Source organism: Leptopilina boulardi, unplaced genomic scaffold, assembly GCF_019393585.1.
Source record: "Leptopilina boulardi isolate dan_hultmark-lab unplaced genomic scaffold, ZJU_Lbou_2.1 LbouV2_54, whole genome shotgun sequence".
Taxonomy (NCBI): Eukaryota; Metazoa; Arthropoda; class Insecta; order Hymenoptera; family Figitidae; genus Leptopilina; species Leptopilina boulardi.
In genome coordinates this window covers 78,710-102,455 of record NW_026137999.1, presented here as the reverse complement: position 1 = coordinate 102,455, position 23,746 = coordinate 78,710, and the positions used below count along the sequence as shown (strand labels likewise).

Here is a 23,746-nt window from a genome sequence, read left to right as displayed (position 1 = left end):
CAACTTCGATATCTTCCGATGTGGTGTTAATTGCAAAAATATGACATGTTCCATCGTTATTTGTTACTATTGCTTCGCCTATTAATAATCCATCTGTAGTTTTTACTAATGGCAGGTATCCTTGTTTTAAATTAGTATTTAAAACCTTAACAGGTATTATCTGTTTAGTTCTGGCTTTGATTATTAAATTTGGGGTTTTTATGATTTTATTATTAATTAAATTTTCTCTTGCTAGGGATGATTCTGTATCGGTAAATAATATTGGTTTTATAGGATTAGAAGCTGTTACAAGTGTATTGTGCCAGAAGGATATTTCTACCTTTTCTTGTCGAAGATATTCCCTTCCTAATATACCATCTGATTCTATAGGAAAATCGGAAGGTACTACTTGAAAAGTAATTAATTTGGAATCTATTTCTATTTTTACGGTTCCTAAAGTAGATGTCTTTATAGGAGTTATTCCAGTTATTTGTATTGCTTCATCCTGTTTGACTTCTAAATCTGGTTGTAGTACACATAATTTAATTAAATTTACATCTGCTCCAGTATCTACTAATAAAAGTGCTGTTGTTTCCAAGAAACTAGGGGAATTTATGGTGATTACTGGGGATTCTCGATTATTTTTGGCGTGCAAGATTGTTCCATTTTTCTCCAAATTCTCACGCTTGTAGGACGCTTCTTTTGTTCCACACTCGTCGTCGCGTCCGTTCGTCGAGGGATGTTGGAGTTTAAATGATCCTTTTCAGAAGGTTTAGGAGATTGCGCACGAGGGGGCGTCCTATTCTCTTCGTATGGTTTATCGTTGTGCATTTGTGTGGTAATGAAGAATTAGGAAAATAAGGGTAAGGATTATAAGGAACATATGCATTTGGAGGATAATGATTTGGATGTTGAAAGTATGGTTGTTGATGACTGGTAGATGGTTGGTATGGTTGATATTGATTTTTCAATATACCAAAAGGAATAGGAGATTGAGCATGATGTCTCATTGCTTCATTTGGATGAGCAAATCGTACTCTAGGACTAGGGCTTCGTTCTCTGGAACCATAATCACTTGATTGAGAATTTCGTGAATAATGATATGCATTATATTCCGCTTTATGATACTGATGTCGGGTTTCAAATTCCAAAGCAAATTTTAATGCTTCTTCAATGGTTGTAGGATTTCTAGCTTCTAGAATACTAGACATACCATCTGGTAAACCTCGGGTGAATGCTTCTAATGCACATTCAACTAAGGGTTCCATCATAGTGTTTGATCTTTCGACACCATATTTATCTTGAAGAGCAGCCTTAGCTCCTACCATTAAAAGCAATATTTTGTCGCAAAACTCACTAACGTTATCATTTCGGCCCATACGAATTGTAGATATTTCTTGTAGATACCATGTATATGACTTGCGATGAGCAAATCTTTGTTTTAAATGTTGGACTAGTTCGTCTATGGTATTAAAATTCTTACCTTGTATACTATCTCTAGCTACACCTTTTAATCTGGCAAGAATTGCCTTTAAATATTGTTTTTCACAATTAATAGGAATATTAGACTCACTATTTATTATATCTTCTATAAAATCTCTTACAGGAATGTTTTTACCATCATAAAAAGGAATATTCATTAAGCCCTGTTGCAACGCAAAACACTCAGCCATTGATGTTATCATGGCATCATTTAAAGTTCTATCAATATTACCAGATAAATTACTTGTTTGTGGTCTATCTGTAGCCATGATTATAAGTTTACTAAAAACGGAAGGAATAATTAAAATATCTCGTTAATTATATCAAATGAAAATGGTAACCCTAAAATTCCAACAATATTAGAATTACTCTCACTATTAATAGTTTGGAATTCTAAAACTGTGTAATTGATGCAAACTTTTGCTTCTCCGATAGTGTTGACTGTACTATCTCTTAAGGAATATTTAATTATGTGATTTATTCCTAAAAAGGGAATTAATTCACTTTCTTTAATTAAATTGATTGGTAAAGATGGATCAAGTATGAATAAACACTCGTGATCCTTAAAGAAATATGATTCCAAAAGAATTTTTGGATATAATTGATTATATTTTTCAATAAAATGAAAGTATGAGTTCATAGGGGAATACGGATAATGGCGGCTTGGAACCGTATAGCCGTATTGCTACTAGGGAGTTTTAGTGTTATCGGACTATTGTCTGTCTGACACAACTCGTCTTGTACTACTTACGGACCAACGCAATTGGCGCTAGACAGTAGTGCGAGAGTATAAAATCAAACTTTCGCGCCTGTTTACAACTGCAACCTCTTATGCTAGTATATTCGCCTGATATCTTTTCTCAAGAGGGCTTTATTTAAACCTAAATTTCTCCTAAATTTTGGGAATCTAAAATTTTTGTTTTTTTCCTATCGATTAGTTATATTAAAAAGAATGATTCTGTGAAATTTGAAATTTTGTTATGATCAATGTCGAAAACTATATTGATTAATATTGTATATTATATACAGTTTTATGTAAAGTTGTAACCGAAATTCACTAGGATCTGTGTTAAGAAAAGATAATCCAAGAACACCTGTCAATTCGGGTTGTTGATTATTAATGTAGATGTGTAATTTGATAGGCTTATGCGCAATTATTATTGACACTGTTCCTGAGGTGAATATTGGTCCTGGAGTCAATAATAGAGATTCGGATCTATTAATTGTTGTACCTGGAGCCAATTTATTTTCGTTAATCAGGTTAATATCTAAACAAGGATTAACTATGAAGAGTCCTCTATTTTCTTTTAAATTTTGGGAAGATATGTGGATATTTGGATAAATAACTAAATTAATTGAAATTTCGTTGTTGTATTTATTCATTAACAATTCTATTTAGTACTGGAATTCTTCGGAAAGAGAAGTTTCGGATAAAAGTGATAATACGGCGTCTGATTCGGCCTTGGATAGAGATTTCACGTCTCCAAATTGCTCATTCATAAAAGACTGCTACTCTATTGAAATAATTTGTTTTATAAATTTGATCGAGAAATGGCGCACCAAGAATTCCAATAATCTCTGTTTCACTTTGATAATCAATACTTTCAAATCTAAGAGAGAAATCGCTGAATTCTATTAATGTACTACCACTTGTGCAAATTGCACCTTGTCTTGCTGTTATTATGGCGTTTTTATCTATAGATACAAACGATGATATTGCTGATTCTTTTACCAAATTTATTGTTAATGTATGATCAATAAGAAAATTACCTTTAAGTATGTGATTTAAAATTACCTGAGATTAATTCAACGTAAGGATAATTATGTTGATTATATTCAAGAATTGAGAAGTAATTATTCATTTGTGGTTACTAACCGAATTTTTAATAATAAATTGTCCACCAAACTATGGCTAAAAACATTACATATACAAGAAATGTAATAAAATAAACAAAATACATTAAGAATTTTATTATAACCTTTTTATTTTAATTCTTGTTTACGGATATTAATTGTACTGTTTGATGTAATAGTAAATCGAAGAATGTAGAAAAATCTTATTGATTTTGAAGAATTGTTATATTAAGATTATCGGTTTTATGAAATCGCCTTTTTGCGTTTGTTCCTCCTCTATTTCTGTGTTTTTTATCAATTTTAGGTTTATCTGGCATAATCTAATCTGACTGAAAATAACATTGTTATTTTAGAATATTGATATTACAAATAAATCAAAATTGAGATTTCTTTTCAATTGTTTATGTAAATCAAGGGCTAAGACAGAATTCGCCGAACGGCGTAAAACGTCGAGTACAAAGTCAAAATTCGCCGGACGGCGTAAAATTGACCCTGCTAAGACCTCAAAATTCCAAACAATGATATTATCAAAATTTATTGATATGAAAACCTCGCCGGACGGCGTAGATCTCCAATTTTCAAAGCTATAGTTCGCCGGACGGCGTAAAAATAGCTTACTCAATAATATTTTGAATGATTTTATGAATTTATTAAACAGTCGGTTTTAAACACCCTAATTCTCAAGTTCGTCGGACGGCGTAAAATGAAAATATAACAAATTCTGTAATTCGCCGGACGGCGTAAGAACAAAACTGCTAGAGAATTTAAAATGACCGTTTACAAATGTTTATAGTGAAGTATATGAATAAACATTTAATGAAATATGATGTGTTTATAAGGGTGATATAATTGATTTTGAATAAATTTGAACCTTTAAAAATGTTGAAATTTGCTCTAAATAAAGATGCCGAATTATTTGAGAATTTTCATAAAATTGTTTTTGCAACAAAAGTGACAATCCCACCGCTGCCACCAAATCAGCTGTTACGTTCCGAACTAGGCGTGGTTTTTAAATAAAATGAATTTTATTTACTTGAATGTAATAAGGCTGATTAATCAGGTTGGTAAAGCCTGATATTTATTTTTATGTAGGATCGTGGTCACTTGTCAAAACTACGGGTTTTGCGTTACAATAACAAGTCAAATATTCCCTTTTATAACATTTATTGATTAAATAATAACTATATAGTAATGATTATACAATAATGATACAAGTTTACAATTCTTTTACTTACTTTTAGCAATGAAGTCGGATAAATCGATGATTATAGCTTAATCGTTATAAATTGGTTTTGATTTGATTTGAAATAGTTCGTTTTGGTCGCACTTGTGTAACTTTAACGACTTAGATTGTTTTATAACTATTTAAAGAATTACAATATTCTTTATTGTTATTTCTCGTCACTCGCACCTTTGACAGGAATGAATTTTATAGCAGGTGTAAGAGAAGCAACATATACTAAATTGACAAATTTATAAAAAGAGATAATGCAGGATTTCTTTAGTATTTATAGTTATAAATACGACAGTTATTTCCATTAAATTATTGATTCTAAGTGTTAATTTGCTTCTCTTGCACCTATTGGCTATCAGGAAAGAACTATGTTCTAAGTGAAAAGTCAAATTAACTTGCACCTATTGGCTATCAGGAAAGAATACAATAATTATGGCGAAAGTAAACTGAAGGGTCGCTCTACGATGTTAGAGATTGCACCGGAACTTTTGACAAGCTTTATGGAAAAAGCTCTTGTTTATATACTAGTCGATTATGCTAATTAGTGGGAGAAATGTCATATTATTGAGGAGGAGGTGATCTATAAATAGAATTACTTTCCTTATATGGTAATGATCTACATCGCATGTATGACATTGAATCTCCTTCTTTCTGAATTCTCTCTTTTATATGCTTACAATGGGCTTTTGAAGATCATATTACACTTGGATCTTCACAACCTTCACATTCTTCACGCGTATAAACAAACAAGCTCGAACTTGCTTCACATTTTGCTTACATATATCTTATTTTTAGCTTTTCAACTTTCTGAACTTTTATGGTGAAAACGAATGTCATATCTCTTTTGAGATCGATTTCGTTTCCACACTCTATCCTATCAATATATACATAAATAAATACATTAAAATAAGACATATAGTTTAAGTATTGTAAAATTATCATAGAATTATATAAAATGTCTTATTTTAATCATAATTTTAAGGAAAATTAGTGAAAATTGTTACCGGGATGTAACACTGACATCTTTAAGAAGCAAATGGAACTTGTCGCAATGTTACCAACTTGTAAGTTCCGTAGTTAGCGAACCGCAATTTTGCGAAAGTTGCGGCTTCGATAATAAACATTGCCACAATTTCCTGAAGCTAATAAATCGTGCTAAAAACTTATTGAATGGTAAACAGACGAGATATCGTCCGAAAACCTTTAAGCAACATTGCGAGTCGCTATTGAATAGATACATACATTTAACCCTTAGCGGCATAGTGATAACCCAGATTACCACCTTTTCAATTCTCGTTAGATTCAACCTTTTTAAAGCAAAATCAAAAAATCTTTTTTTATTGATAAACCAAACATTGTTGAATGTAAATAAATTAATAATAATGGCAGTTTCGTTAAAATTATAAACAATTACAAACAATTATAAATAAATAAATTTTCAAAATAAATAGAGAAATTTATTTTTTTTGTTATATATTACATTAAAACACTAATTTAAAAAACAGAAATGCTTATGGGGGTTTTCGGAGTCGCTGATTACGAATCTGAAGTCCTTTTTTAAAAATTCAAAATGGCGGTTCCAATATGACGGACAAATTTTTAAGAATTGATCGAAACCGCCTGAATGTCGTTACTCGGGAGGTTTTCGGGGTCGCTGATTACGAATCTGAAGTCCTTTTTCTAAAATTCAAAATGGCGGATCCAATATGGCGGACGAATTTTTTAAGAATTCATCGAAATCGCCTGAAAGTCATTACTCGGGGTTTTTTGGGGTCGCTGATTACGAATCTGAAGTCCTTTTTTAATAATTCAAGATGGCGGATCCAATATGGCGGACGAATTTTTAAGAATCAAACGAAATCGCTTGAAAGTCGTTACTCGGGGGTTTTTGGGGTTGCTGATTACGAATCTTAAGTCCTTTTTTAAAAATTCAAAATGGCGGATCCAATATGGCGGACGAATTTTTAAGAATCAATCGAAATCGCTTGAAAGTCGTTACTCGGAGGTTTTTGGGGTCGCTGATTACGAATCTGAAGTCCTTTTTAAAAATTCTAAATGGCGGATCTAATATGGCGGACGAAGTTAATAATTTTACCTTCGGCATTGGCGTTACCCGATGTACACCGCGGGGAGGTTGCACGATCGGATTTTGTACATCGTATAGCCCTTAAAAGGGCTGTTTGATAAAGTTGCTGATTTTAATCAGTATTATAAATTTTGAAATGTTTTGTTTTGAACAAAAAAGTTCTATTGTTAGCAGTGGTAAGCAGTGAAGGAATTTCTTGCGGGTAATAAGCAGAGTGGGACATTGCAAATTTTACACATCCATGATGTTCGCTTTTGGTCAGCTTTAGTACTGCAATGAGCGCAGCGTCTAGGTGAAGCAATAATTTCTGGCATATGAGCTGATTGGCTTTTCCTTTTATCCTCGGACACTTTTGGTTTGTAAGAAGAGATTGAACTTAATTGACGTTTTTTTCCTTTCGAACTTGGTAGTTTGTGTCCTACCAATTCATCTACTAAACGTAACCTGAATTCTTTGGAAGTCAAAGGTGGATTAAATTTCTTCTCTTTGTACAATATATAGGCATTGACAACAGTGACATCTAAGAAATGGAAGATAATAGGTTTCAACGTGCCATTTTTTTGTTTCCGATTTACCAACACGGTCTCACGAGGGTCATGATAGTTAGACAAAAAGTAGACTGCCTTCTTGTCCATCCATTTAACCCAGCGAATACCCGTATTCGATGTTCGGAATTCGCTATCACCATGTATCATTTGTTTGTCTTGTATGTTATTTTTTGGCAATCTTGATCTATTCTGACGTACAGTACCACAAGCAAAAATTTTATCTTTTTTCAAAGATACCATGAGAGCTACCCCGGTAAAAAAATTGTCAAAGTATACATGGTGATTGTTTCCCTTCAACTCGAGAGTGAGATCTTTTACTACTCTTGCCCCTAACTGCTTTTCGATACTTTCAGTTTTTCCTGTATACAATTGAAATTCGCAAACATAAGCTGATGAATCTGCACGAACCCAGCACTTATATCCTCGTTTTACGGGTTTGAGAGGCATGTATTGTTTCATGCTACTGCGACCTTTAAATTTTATCATAGATTCATCGACACTTTGGTATTTGTTTGGCATAAAATATTTTTTAAAATTTTCATTCAGCTTATTTAGAAAAGGTCGCAATTTATATAATTTATCATAATCCGCATTACTCTTCTTTGGTTCTGTACTATTATCGTTGATGTGTATACAACCAAGAAAAAATCCGAATCTAACAACTGACATCAACGAACTTATGTAGGGATCATTAAGTTGCGGATTGGAAGACCAGTAATCCCGATAAGAAGGAGATATTTTAACACCCATTAGAATATTAATGCCCAAGAAAATCAACAATTCCTCTTTTGTAGTAGGTGCTTGATTATATTGCTTTTGTTGCAAATAACGATTTGTTTCTTGAACAATCAAGTCTAGCAAATCATCTGAAAATAAGCAGAAAAATATTTCTGATGGTGTTTTAACATTATCGGGAATGTCAGGTCCAACATTTCTAGTAAAAGGAGCATCGTTTTTTACTTTTCCTGATTCTACCCACTTTTCATCACTATCCGAAACATCATCTGCAGAATCTTCTTCATCAGAGATCGCAAAACTACTCTGCTGGATAGCGTCATTTCGATTTTCCACAATGTTCAAATCATCATCAATATCGGAGACACATAAGTCGTCAACAGACTAATTGTCGCTTGGAATATCTGCTAATTCTACTTCTTCTTCCATGTTATAAATTAAATAAAATAATAATAGCGAAACAAAGAACACAAGGAAAGAAACCAAAATTCAAGACGCAAATCTACTCTTAGTATTACGAACAAAATTAAAATAATAAAAAATAAAAAAAAATGACAAACGCAAGAAGAGACAAACTTTAAATTTGTAATAATGGACTGAACGAATATCTACGTTGCTGATGACAAACAATAAACAAAACACTGTTGAAAATTGAAAGAAACAAATGACAAACGCAAGAAGAGACAAACTTTAAATTTGTAATAATGGACTGAACGAATATCTACGTTGCTGATGACAAACAATAAACAAAACACTGTTGAAAATTGAAAGAAACAAATGACAAACGCAAGAAGAGACAAACTCTAAATTTGTAATAATGGACTGAACGAATATCTACGTTGCTGATGACAAACGCAAGAAGAGACAAACTCTAAATTTGTAATAATGGACTGAACGAATATCTACGTTGCTGATGACAAACGCAAGAAGAGACAAACTCTAAATTTGTAATAATGGACTGAACGAATATCTACGTTGCTGACGACAAACAATAAACAAAACACTGTTGACAATTCAACGAAACAAATGACAAACGCAAGAAAACACAAGCTCTAAATTAGTAGTATTGAACTGATAGAATACCTACGTTGATGGTGACAAACAATAAACAAAACACTGTTCACAATACAACGAAACAAAGGACAAACGCAAGAGTAACGACTTTCAGGCGATTTCGATCAATTCTTAAAAACTTGTCCGTCATATTGGATCCGCCATTTTGAATTTTAAAAAAAGGACTTAAGATTCGTAATCAGCGACCCCGAAAACTTCCATAAGCATTTCTGTTTTTTAAATTAGTTTTTTAATGTAATGTATGCCGCAAAGGGTTAATAATCAGGTGTTAAGCAACAAGTGCAAATTTCGTTTCAAAATCATTAATTATTATTTATTCATGAAAATGTATTATTATCCTAATTATATCGCAAAGTATTTGTATTATTGTTGCAAAAGAATTGTTAAATTTTAAATTATTAAAAATTAAATTTAAAATAGAAATTAAAATAATATTTCTGCAGCCATGGGTGGGAGTCCTCACTGAACGCGTTGAGTGAAGGCTTCCCGCGCGTCTCTCGACATTGCGCGAGGGAGAAAGAAGATTGTATGTAACGGCGAAGCGTTCTCTCTCAGACACACTGTTCTCGCGGATTACTGCGTTCTCCCTCCGTAGCATGACTTTCTCCCTCGCTCTAACGACTAGTACGCGTCTCTCTTGCTCTTACGCTGTCGAATGCATAGTGGATGCTTGCTCTCTAGCACTCGTTAGGTATTACGACCATAATACACATTAGTATGGCTGGGGACGTCTATGCTGTACACTATGACACAAATACACCTATGCTTCCTTACTCACAGCCTATCCTACCTTGCCCCTCTGTATCTCTCAAGCCTACAAGCTATGCCTGCCATTGCTTTACTATAATGTGCTTTTTAGATCTATATGCAACTGATCAATTCCAGATCAATATTGAGACAATTGATCTCAAAACTGGAATTGCAACAACATTCAAAATACTACAAAATAGAATGGAATTTCTTTCTGCTTGGAAATGTCCATTATCTTACATTATATTAACCTTTTATATGAGAGGGTTAATTCTAAAAAAATCTTAAAAATTAAATAAAATATAAAAATTATTCAAAAGAATAATTGGAAATAATTTTATTTGGAAATAACTTTATTATTTCAACACAATTGCACTAAACCGATTTTATTAGTTTGCAAATTCAGCAAAACTTGCATGGCAACAGGCCCCACCTTCCCTTTCCACCTACAATTTCGAAATTCAAAATCAGCAGAATTTCTCACCAGGTGCCCTAAGCCGACCTGTAGAGGCATCTGCAGCCCCTAAATTTTCGTTCAGTACGGTTTCCGCGAGCATCGAAGTTCCAACTCTGTTTGGAACCGTCCGGATTAAAGAGCCTATGCGCTCCCGTCCGGTACCAAGGACCCGAAATAATTTGTGTGCTTACACGAATAATTTCGGTCGGACGTAAAGTAAAACGCTAACTTACTCCGAAGTCCACAGAGGCCGGTTAAGAATCAATTTAGGTGAAGAGTTTTTAAATGTAATTAATTTTCCTTTTCTAAATTTTTGTCGAAAGACCAGCCGGGTGCGAAGTGCCCGCGTCTGCCCTTGCAATTGACGGCTTAACGAATTAGAGTAAGAGAGAGTGGATTTAGCTGTCCTTGTTTAAAAAAATTGTTCGCGCAATAAGAGTCCATACGTCAAACCGCGAATCAGCCACTCGAGTGATTGTGTGCATGTGAGAACAATTTTTAAAAATTCATGTTTTTGCCCGTCGAAAAGAAATTGCCGACGGTAGAATAAGAAAGCGGAACGGTAAGTACTCAGTATCGTTCCGGGGTAATTTTGTAATTTTTGAAACTACATCCTTCTTCCGTCCCTCCTTCTTTGTAAGAGAGAGAGAGAGAGACTGGAATATATTTGTCAGCAGTATTTTAAATGATAAAATAAAATAAATAATTCTTTTAATTCTCTTTATTTTATGTTCCTTCTGTTCTAATAATAACAAGTTATAAAAAGGAAGTCGTGGTATATTTTCCTATCTTATCTTAGAAAATATCAGCAATTAGAACGAAACGAACCCATTAATAAAAACAAGACCCTTTAGGCTTTGGCACTTTGGACCTCCGAGATCCTTTGAAATTTGGGCCATCTGAAAAGCCCGATGTACTGTTCTAATTATTTTTAATAATAATTATTTCAAAACAAATAATTTTTTCGGTTCGTAACACTGTAAAAATTGTTATTTTTGGAGAGTTGTCCTATGGATGACCTGTTTGATAGGAAGACCTGTCCATTAGTTGACTTGACATTGTGGGAATAGATGTTTATGCGTGACATTTTTATTGGGGACATATTAGGAAGCCTTTTTTTGGGAGGACTTGTCAAGGGAAGAGTTTCTGAGTGTGACTTGTCACATATTTGCCGTTTTTGGGCCTTCGTCCAATCGGTTGTTTTTATGGAAAATTTGACCTCCTTAGCATGTCAGACAATTCCTCAAAAATGTTTTTTGATTCATCAAAAAATACCAGAAATAACTCATCCTAAAAAATTGTATAAAACAAGGGATTCGGTACTTCTTAGCAGAAATTAGTTAATTTTATTATTAATTTAGTAAACCCGGTCACCAAACTTTTCCAAAAACTTTGTACATATGCAGTAAAGAAAATATGTCAGTATGAGCGATTTACATTAAATGCCGGGACAAAAAATTCAAGATGTCGGATCCAATATGGTGGTCGACTTTTTAAAAATCGAATGTTATTCGCAGAAAACTTGTTACCCGGGGGTTTTCGGGGTCGCTGATTACGAATCTGAAGTCAGATTTTCAAAGTTGAAATTGTCGGATCCAATATGGAGACAAAAATTTTTTTAATTGACCAGATTTGCATGAAACTTGTTACTCGGAAGTTTTTGGGGTCGCTGATTACGAATCTGAAGTCAGATTTTTAAAATTCAAAATGGCGGATCCAATATGGCGGACATAAAAATAAAACTTGATCGTATTGACTTGCAACTTGTTACTCCGGGTCGGAGTCGCTGATTACGAATTTGAAGTGAGATTTTCAAAATTAAAAATGGCGGATCCAATACGGCGGACATATAATAAACAACAAGTTTCAAGTCAAAACGATTAAGTTTTTTTTTATGTCCGACATTTTGAATTTTGAAAAATCTGACTTCACACGGTGGGCTTGGATTAAGTTCAACCCAAAAGTCTTTGCACATCACCGTTTTCTTTTGGAATTACTTCGGGGATGTCTTCTGATTATTTTAAGACAAAAATGAAAATAATCGGTGGAGGGAAACTGAAATTATCTTAATTTTTCATTTTTTTTTATAGGTTATTCTATGTAATTTCTTTAAAAAAAGGTTTCCTTCAATTTTTTTTCTACAAAAGTTGTATTTCGGATTCAGTAAAGAATCTCTATGATAGTTAATGAATTTAAAAAATTTGAACTATTAAATTTGTTAATAAATAATGGAAGAACATGGTTTTTCATTCGTTTTTTGAAATTAACTCGTCTTGTAATTAATTTACACCAAAATTTTTCAAAGATAATTTGAAGTACATAAGATTATCTGTAAAACTGAAAAAAGAAGACTGTTCTACCTATTACCGTTCCTTAGATATGACACGTTGAAGTTGCTATTCAATGAAAAATTTAAACTTGGGAGCTCATTATTCGATGAATAATAATAATAATAATAATAATTTATACTACTGAAGATAAATTAATTTTATCTATCGCAAATTATTCGAAAAAGAGTCCTCTTAATTATGTTTTATTATAATTGTTATATTAGGATATTAAATAAAAGAATTCATCGAATAATGAGCTCCAAAGTTTAAATTTTTCATTAAATAGCAACTTCAACGTGTCATATCTAAGGAACGGTAATAGGTAGAACAGTCTTCTTTTTTCAGTTTTACAGATAATCTTATGTACTTCAAATTATCTTTGAAAAATTTTGGTGTAAATTAATTACAAGACGAGTTAATTTCAAAAAACGAATGAAAAACCATGTTCTTCCATTATTTATTAACAAATTTAATTGTTCAAATTTTTTAAATTCATTAACTATCATAGAGATTCTTTACTGAATCCGAAATACAACTTTTGTAGAAAAAAAATTGAAGGAAACCTTTTTTTAAAGAAATTACATAGAATAACCTATAAAAAAAATGAAAAATCAAGATAATTTCAGTTTCCCTCCACCGATTATTTTCATTTTTGTCTTAAAATAATCAGAAGACATCCCCGAAGTAATTCCAAAAGAAAACGGTGATGTGCAAAGACTTTTGGGTTGAACTTAATCCAAGCCCACCGTGTTCAGATTCATAATCAGCGACCCCAAAAACTTCCGAGTAACAAGTTTCAAGCAAATGTGGTCAATTAAAAAATTTTTATCTCTATATTGGATCCGCCATTTTCAATTTTGCAAATATGACTTCAGATTCGTAATCAGCGGCCCCAAAAACCCCCAAGTAACAAGTTTCATGCAAATCTGGTCAATTAAAAAAATTTTTGTGTTTATATTGGATCCGACAATTTCAACTTTGAAAATGTGATTTCAGATTTGTAATCAGCGGCCACAAAAACCCCCAAGTAACAAGTTTCATGCAAATCTGGTAAATTAAAAAATTGTTTGTGTTTATATTGGATCTGACAATGTCAACTTTGAAAATGTGATTTCAGATTCGTAATCAGCGACCCCGAAAACCCCCGAGTAACAAGTTTTCAGCGAATAACATTCGATTTTCAAAAAGTCAACCAACATTATCGGATCCAACATCTTGAGTTTTTTGTCCCGGCTTTTAATGTAAATCGCTCATACTGACATATTTTCTTCACTGCATATGTACAAAGTTCTTGGGAGAGTTTGGTGACCGGGGTTACTAAATTAATAATGATAATTAACTAATTTCTGCTGAGATGTACCAAATCTCATGTATATGAGGCATTTCATTTGAAAACGATCAGTCATGACTTAGATTTTTTTAATATTTCGTTTTTTTGTATTGTTTGGGGACTTAAATAAGTGTGAAAAATTTTAATTAAAAATCTTAAGTTTTTTTCAAGTTATGTACATTAACAAATTTAAGATACTTTTTTTCCTTTTCGCTATAACTTTTTCATTTTTCTTTGTACAGAAAAGTGTTTTAAATGTTTTTTCTTCAAAAATTGTTGAATTTTAAGAAAATGATTTTTATTTTTAATATTTTATAATTTTTATATTATTTATTCAAAAAAAAAATTTTTTTATGAATGTTTAAACCTGTTATCGGGCTAATTTCGATCTGAAAAAAATCATGAATATTCTTCAATATTATACAAATTACATATTAAAATTTGGTGAATGCATTATGTTTAGTTCTCGAGAAAATTTTTTTTGAAATTTACCGTGCCTGGCTCTAGCGATCGCATCGGTCAGCGCTTGGGTTAGATCCCATGCTCAGCGCCGATAGAGCCATGCACGGTAAATTTATTTTCACTATAACTTTTTCATTTTTCTTTGTACAGAAAAGTGTTTTAAATGTTTTTTCTTCAAAAATTATTGAATTTTAAGAAAATGATTTTTATTTTCAATATTTTATAATTTTTATATTATTTATTCAAAAAAAAAATTTTTTTATTAATGTTTAAACCTGTTATCGGGCTAATTTCGATCTGAAAAAAATCATGAATATTCTTCAATATTATACAAATTACATATTAAAATTTGGTGAATGCATTATGTTTAGTTCTCGAGAAAATTTTTTTTGAAATTTACCGTGCCTGGCTCTATCGGCGCGGAGCATGGAATCTAACCCAAGCGCTGACCGATGCGACCGCTACAGCCATGCACGGTAAATTTCAAAAAAAATTTTCTCGAGAACAAAACATAATGCATTCACCAAATTTTAATATGTAATTTGTATAATATTGAAGAATATTCATGATTTTTTTCAGATCGAAATTAGCCCGATAACAGGTTTAAACATTAATAAAAAAAATTTTTTTTTAAATAAATAATATAAAAATTATAAAATATTAAAAATAAAAATCATTTTCTTAAAATTCAACAATTTTTGAAGAAAAAACATTTAAAACACTTTTCTGTACAAAGAAAAATGAAAAAGTTATAGCGAAAAGGAAAAAAAGTATCTTAAATTTGTTAATGTAAATAACTTGAAAAAAACTTAAGATTATTAAATAAAATTTTTAACACTTATTTAAGTCCCCAAACAATACAAAAAAACGAAATATTAAAAAAATCTAAGTCATGACTGATCGTTTTCAAATGAAATGCCCCATATACAACTTTTTAGGATGAGTTATTTCCGGTATTTATTAATAAATCAAAAAACGGTTTGGGGATATTGTCTGGCATACTTAATAGTAATTAATTAGTATTAATTAGTATACATAATAGTAACCGATTTGACGAGGGCCCAAAAAACGGCTTTATTGACCCTCATCCTTTGTTTGCAAATTTTATATTTATTTGAGAGTATTTTTGGAAAGAATTTTCAAAAATACTTTGTAATCAAAAAACCACTGCACCATATATGTTATGGACGAAATTCCGTATATTTTTAATTTATTTTGTTAAATATTATTTATTAAAAATAATATTTGTTAATTTATATTACAAATATATTATCAATTATATACATCAACAACATACACAATATACACATGTAAATTTTCTAATGCTAAATATTCAATTATTATTTCAAATTAATTTAATAGCTATTTATAATTTTATTTTTCATTTATTTTTAATTTTGAAATCAATGAATTGAGATTATTGACTTCATATTGCGAAATAACATTAACTAAATTACAAATCGATTTTGCCAATTGTGGAACTTACAATGTACAAAAGTTGACACATTAGTTTGGAAAATTAGGAAACATAAAAATTACAAAGGTAATTCAGGTGGTTGAACCGATCACACCACTATTAAAATGCAAGTTCGTTAAAACTTGCATGGAAACAACGAGGTGTTGATTGCAAAATTAACCTTCCCACTACTTAAAATTATTTACAAACAGAGTGTGATCGTTGCCACCGTATTATTCTTCAAGGAGTCTTAATTTGTTTTTCCCGCAGAGCGTATGTGTTTCCCGCAAAAAGGCGGATGATTATTAAGTTCCCAGTAAAAAATAAAAGATACAAGAACGTCGGATTGCGGTTACAAGCTCAATAGCTGGTAAACGAATCCATGAGAATCTCGGATACAAGCACTTTTCGGTATCCGAAATGATCATAAGCTTGTAGACGCACTGAAACGGACGACTTTTGTAGGTCTTTTAATCAAAAAAAAAGAATTAAATGGATGCAGAAACGATGGAAAATTAAATTAGAAGCAAAAATAAATAATTATTTTTTAACGAAACGTACATTTAAACAAAAAACAATTATTCTTATTAATTCTAACCTCTGCATTAAAAACATTGTAAAATCAGTGTTCTGTTGGTAATTTTATGTTGATATTCGGAAAATATAGTTTTCTACCTTACCAACGTTGAATATAATTTTAACGAGGGTTTTTTTTCGAATTTTCTATTTTAATGCAATTTAAAATGATTTAATTAAAAGGGGGAAAGGAAATTAAAAATGAGCACCGTTTTATGTTTAATAATATTTTGATTATTATGAATTGCTTCTGAAATTGGAAAATCGAAAAACCCACGTTAAATTAATATCCAATATCGGTAAGGTAAAATTACCAACAAAACACTGTTTTTACAATGTTTTTAATGCAGAGGTTAGAATTAGTAAGAATAATTGTTTTTTGTTTAAATGTACGTTTCTTTAAAAAATAATTATTTATTTTTGCTTCTAATTTAATTTTCCATCGTTTCTGCATTCATTTAATTGTTTTTTCTTGATTAAAAGACCTACAAAAGTCGTCCATTTCAGTGCGTTTACAAGCTTATGATCATTTCGGATACCGAAAAGTGCTTGTATCCGAGATTCTCATGGATTCGTTTACCAGCTATTGAGCTTGTAACCGCAATCCGCCGTTCTTGTATCTTTTATTTTTTACTGGGTTTTACTCCCACTGAGAGTGGTTGAGTTTATTGTTTATTTCCCGCAGTAAGAGTTGAAATTGTTGAGTTTACCTATAAATACAAGTGAATATTCCACGATTAGTGAAATCTATTGAGTTATAAAAGTTCGTTAAAAGAGGAAAATTAAATATACATATATAAAGAGTCATAAATGCTAAAGTGCAAGATCCCGTTGAAATTTAAAAGTGTTTTGTTTAATATCATAATAATTATTTATATCACAAATTAAGGGGACCCGCACCTGAATTTTCAGCTATGTGAAATTAGAATTAAAAAATTTTTTTATATTTTAGGGTTCCGTACCCGAAGGGGGAACCCTATTAATGAGACTAGTGAAGCAAGTCATGAACCCCCCCCTAGCGGCCACACGAATTTATCTAGAGAGCTGAAATTTGGTATACATATGTATTTTGGCGTGTAGATTACAGGAAAAATATAGCGAATCTCATAGGAATTAATTATCATAGCGTTGTCAAGGAAAAACCATGAATTTTTACGAAAAATCCCTAAAAATGACTATGTACCCCCCCCCTGGTTGCCACATCTTTTTACATAGAGAGCTCAAATTTGGTACACTTATGTATTTTTACGTGAAAATTACAGGAAAAATATAGCGAACATGATTCGGATTAATTTACATAGCGTTGTCAAGGAAAAATCAAAAATTTTGAAAAAAAGCGATTAATCCTCCTAGCGCACACAATATTTGACGAAGGCAGTTCATATTTGGTATACTTACGTTTTTTTGCGTGTAGATTATAGGAAAAATATAGCGAGCACAATTGGAGTTGATGTTCATATTGTTTTTAAGGAAAACTCATATTTTTAGAAAAAATCATGGATGTTTCGAATAAAAAAAGAAGAAAATTTTATCCTAAGGGATCCAAATTTATACTTTTTTATGTATTTTTACGTGTAGATTACAAAAAAAATATATCGAGAACGATTGAAGTTAATTATCATAGTGTTTTCAAGGAAAAACTGATAATTTTCGATAAAAATCATGATTTTTCCCCAAAAAACGAAGAATATTTTATCTAAAGAGTTTCAAATTTATACACTTTTACGTATTTTTGCGTGTATATTACAAAAAAAATATAGCGAGAACTCCAATTGTGCTTGCTATATTTTTTTGTAGTGTTTTGCCATTCTTTATAATTTGCCATTTTCTTTTTTTTACCATTTGCTATTTTTTTTATCTTTTGACATTTTTTATTTGTTAATATTTTTATTATTTGGTGAAATCTAAAAAAAATCATAAAATTGAAAATGTTAAAGGATAAAAAAATTTTTAAAAACTTATGATATGTATTTCCATGCTCACATTACAGGAAAAATTAAGCAAAATTGGAATTTTTCTATCGGCCTTCACACTTTAAACCCCTGAAATTTTAGGATTAGGGCAGGGGTACGGAACCCTCGGTTTTAATGCGAGTGTAACTCGCACTTGTCCGATTTTTTTTTCTGTCACTATTTTTTATGAGAAATCACGTGAAAAAATAAAATTAAAAAAAAAAATTTTTTCTTCGATTTAGTAATTGTAACTTTTTACAAAATTAATATTTCGTAAAATACATACCCTTAATTGTTAATCTGAGTCTAAGAAAACAAATAAGACAATGACCAAAAAAAATATTGAAATTTGTGGAAGAAGAAGCATTTTTAGTGAAATGTCAAAAACTTAATTTGCAAATAACTTTAATATAATGTTACAATCATACATTATTATAACAAAAATCATTTATTTTGAATAGAAAATATGCGACAAGATTATACATATTCAAGTCAAAGTGAATTTTGTTGAAATGATCTATAAAACTCGTTTCAATGAATAAACTTCTGATGATTTTTTTATAACCTTGGTCTGATACTAGATCAAAACATGGGAAGTTTTGAATAAAATTTTTATTTCATCACTAATAAAAATTCTCAAGCTAGTTTCATTGGAATTACTGTTTTTCATTGTATCTACTACCTAATTGCAAAACATGTTCAATTGTTCAAACACCTTGAAGGAACTTCACTTAGAAGAAACGTTTGACAATTCAGTTATCACAGTGACGGTATTGTGAAAAAGTATTTTCAAAATTCCAAAAAGAAATTCAGCGTATTACCGCAATAAGGTGGAAAAAGATGTATCCAAGTGAAAAACACTGTTGAATGTGAAGGCACTGATATTCAAGAAAAAAGTACAAATCACCCGGATAATGACATCAGTAGATCCGAAACTTTGCAAACTAACCATATAGGGTCGCCAAAATTGAGTACGAGAGTGAAGAATCTACCTTCTGCTTCTAATGTTACTCAAAATGTGGAAAGCAATTTCGAATATATTTTAGTGGATTCAAGAATTTTGTCGACTCTACTTTCCAAAGCAAAATGCCAGGACTGTGATGGAACGAACTTGAAAATTATTGTTAGTGATGAAAACCACGGCTTTGTTCACAAACTTTTTACTGTATGTGAGGATTGCAGAGACGAAGGTTCTCAACATGTAAAATCAGAAATGTATACTTCGAAACGAATTGTTTCTATTTTTTCTTCATCGAGACCTCCATTTGACTTGAATATGCGTACAGTTATGGCTTTTTCGCAATTAGGCCAAGGATATGCAGGTATCGAAAAGTTTGCTATGATCATGAACATGTGTACATTCCAAAGAAAAATTTTTGATTCGTTTACAAAAACTTTATACGCGGCAAGCAGAAAAGTATTAGATAAAATTTATAAAGAGTGCCGAAGTAAGGTCAAAGAAGCGAATAAAAGTTTTGAGGATGATTTTGAAACAAGCGATTCAGTAAATATTGGAGTAAGCTATGATGGATCTTGGATAACACTTGGTCACAAGTCAAAGTACGGTGTAGGATGTGTCGTTGACATGGTCACTGGATACGTAGTTGACTCCCAAGTCATGTCTAAATATTGTCCGGTTAGTACAACGGCAAAAGCCAAATTGGGAGAAGAAGATCTTGATTTTGAAATATGGATGGAAGAACATGAATATAAGTGTGAAGCTAACCATGATATTTCCTCTGGATCAATGGAGATTGCGGCTGCAGTAATCATATGGCAGCGATCTCAACAGTCCGGGTTTCGATATACAACGATGTTATCAGATTCAAAAACTTTCAATCACTTGACAACATTGAATATTTATGGCCCCACAATAAAATAGGAAAAGGAAGAATGTTACAACAATGTAGCCAAAAGGTAAGATGATAGAAGTTTTACAATAAAAGTTCATTTTGTTCATATTTTGGTCTCCGTAGATCAGTTTTGTGTAAAATGTTTCTAATATCCATTTTTAAAAATTTGTTTACTTAACAACAGGACATACACTGGAATCAAAAATGTTGTTACTTTATGGAAAGCTCGAAAAGTTACTCTCGTAGGTAGACGTCACGGCTCCTTGAAAGAAACTACCATTCAGAAGTTAGCTGGTTATTAAAAGACAGCTTTGTACAGAAATAAGGGAGATATTCAAGTAAATAAAAATAAACCAAACCTACTGTACATCCCTTGAAAAATAGATCATGTGAGCCTCCGGAAAGTAAAACCACACATAAAATTATTTAATCATTTTTAGTTGGGTCCTCAAGTACAGAAAAAATCAATTTTCAAGAAATAAATTGTATTTATTACAAAGTCATTGGAATTAGGTTGGAAATAAATAAAATTCTTTTTTTTAATATCAATTTTTAGGTTACCAGAGTTCAACTCAAAAGTACAGACAAATTTTATGTGTTGTTTTACTTTGCAATAAAATTATTTTCATTTATAGGGTATGAAAAATGCAATACTTGCAACTATTGAACACGCATCTTATACCGATGATACACCAGAGCAAGATAAGTGTCCACCAGGTTCTTTGTCATGGTGTTTTTATCAACGAGCACTTGCAAGAAACATTTCTCCTGGCTCTCATTCCGAGAATATTAGTACTCCACTAAATTCACTGTTCTATGAAAAACTTGTCCCTTTTTATGAAAGATTGACAGATGATGATTTATTACTCCGTTGTACTTTGGGTCTAACTCAGAACAGCAACGAAAGTTTGCACAGTACAATTTGGAACAAGTGTCCAAAAGAAACGTTTGTTTCGAAAACGAGGGTCGAAATTGCTGTTGCTGAAGCTATTTGCGAGTTCAATGTCGGCATACTGCGAACGGTAACTGAATTTTATTGCGAGTTTGGTTTAGAGCTTGGAGACCGTACAGTAGAAATTTGCAGAAAAAGAGACAGTAAGCGGTACAAACAAAGCGAAAAAAAGCTTCTGAAAAATGTAAAAGAGCACGTAGATTAATTGCCTTAGCTCAAATGCGAAAGGAGCGTAATCTAATTGAAGATGAAGGCACAACGTATGGAGCAGGAATGTTCTAATTCGAATAAATTAGAATTTGTTTTATTATATATTGGATTTTGACATATAATGTTACCTCAATAATTATATTGCATTGTATTATATTATATTGTACTGTTTACATTATTATATTACATTATTTTGAAGATATATGCAAATTAAATGTTCGATATTTTACAAAAAGTTGTAAATTCAGATGTTTATTACATGAACATTTTGCTTCCTCTTTACGATCAGCAAAAAAATTTGCTTCCTCGTGGAGAAAGCAAAATTTTATTGACAAAATGTAAATTTTTGATTTTTTAACTTTCATTAATTCTTTAAATTTACCTCAAATGTATACTTTATATATATATCTATCGATTCGTCTTGACGTAAGGAATACGATTTTATTATATATAACCTTAAATTTTTATATTTAAAATTTTTTTCGATTAAAAAAAATTTTTGAAAAAGACGATAAAATTTTTTTTTTAGTATTTTTCAAAATTCTTTGGTCAGATTTGAGATATTAATATGATAAATGAGCCTACCAAATTTTATCTAAATCCATTAAAACCTGTTAAAGTTATCTTCTAAACAAAAAAGGGATCCACACACATACATACATCCGGACAATTGATCAGGATCTCATATAACATGTTTCTATAAAGAAAAAAATTTGTTTCCGACACTTTGAAAAGTTTTATAAACGGAAGGACTAAAAAGCTTCCTCCACGAGGAAGCAAAAATGCTTATTTTTCCACAAATTTCAATATTTTTTTTGGTCATTGTCTTATTTGTTTCCTTAGACTCGTATTAACAATTAAGGGTATGGATTTTACGAAATATTAATTTTGTAAAAAGTTACAATGACTAAATCGAAGAAAAATTTTTTTTTTTTAATTTTATTTTTTCACGTGATTTCTCATAAAAAATAGTGACAGAAAAAAAATATAAAAAAATTTTTTAATTCTAATTTCACATAGCTGAAAATTCAGGTGCGGGTCCCCTTAACTGTTTGGAAACGTCAGGTTTGGTTAACCCAATACTCTGAATTTTTAAAAGGCAGATTTTGAAATATTAAAATAATTGTTTAAAGGCAATATTTAAGATAAGTTTATTGAAAGAAAATATAAAGAATAAAGGAAGGTTAAAAGACTTCCGCATATTTAAGAATCATATATCAAGTACGAGTGTTAAACTCTCAAGAGTTCGAAAAGTAATTTGATACTTTTCTGTAACATTTTATTTATCATTATTCTGGTGAGTTGTTCTAAATATCTATACATTAACTGAAACATATAGAATCTTAAAAATAAATACAAACATTATCACACACATTTCAAACACACAAATTGTTTTCTTATTATTGAAAATTTCTTTTATTTGATCTCTTTGTTTTGCTTGCAACAAATTGTTCTTGTGAGACTTGATTTTCAGTCAAGTAGCTCATCGTAAATGTTGTTTTATTTGTAAACATTTCATTAAGGATCAATTGGGGAACTAAATGTATACTTTTGGGGGTTGAATAAATAAACGGATTTCTTTTGTTGTGCTAATTACGTTTTCATTTATTTAGTCACCTTTTTGATGTCTTTATTATATCTCTCTTTTTGATCATTTTATCTAAAATACCGGCTATCAGGGTTTATTGAATTGACAATATACTAAGGGACAGTCCACTACCTTTTTCTAACTTTGTTAGCGAAGAGCAATTTACGCTTTACCTATGAGCGGAATTGTTAATAGTAAAAATGAGTATTATTTCTAAACTTAATTATTTTCTCTTTAAATTATTTATTTTATTTTTGTTAATTAACTTCCGTCTTTAACAATATATTTTTTTTAAAAAAGGGATAATGATACCTTAATTATAAGCTGGCACAACTCACTTCAAAACCTAAATAAAAAATCAGATATTTAAAATTCTACTTTGCCATAATTTAGAGCTCATTTAAGGCTTCCATCTAACGTAGAAGGAATTTTAAAAAAATTTCAAAATCAAAAAAAACTTGTTATCGGGGAGGATGGGCCAGGGATAGTTAAGGGGCAAGGATAGTAAGTTGCTGTTATGCTTAGACGGCTTGCTCAAAAATCGCGTAATTCATGGTATATTTGCGTCTCAACACCAATAGATGATAGTAAAAATTGGAAGCCAATCTGACACCATTTGCGAAGTCAGGAGTTTATTTTTGTAAAAAGTCTGTTTTTCTAAAATGTCAACGTAGTGTTTATCATATTGTTTTTTATATTAGTGCTTCCAAATATTTATTTACGTAAGTGTTTTCCGGAGTGAAATTTCCTGCTGAACACGAATATCGTATTTATTTCTAAATTAATTCACGTCGTTCCTTAAAAATTAGAAAAAACTGAAATATGGGCTCATGGGGCA

General features: G+C 31.1%; 1 protein-coding gene across 1 annotated transcript; it reads right to left on the bottom strand.

Moving 5' to 3' along the window:
* Positions 1 to 6,802: 6,802 nt before the first annotated feature.
* Positions 6,803 to 14,375, bottom strand: LOC127289990 (piggyBac transposable element-derived protein 4-like). Its single transcript, XM_051318325.1, has 2 exons — positions 14,352 to 14,375; positions 6,803 to 8,302 (listed from the first exon to the last, which is right to left on the bottom strand). Exons 1-2 carry the CDS (start codon positions 14,373 to 14,375, stop codon positions 6,803 to 6,805), a joined length of 1,524 nt encoding a protein of 507 aa, XP_051174282.1.
* Between the last annotated feature and the right edge of the window lie 9,371 nt (positions 14,376 to 23,746).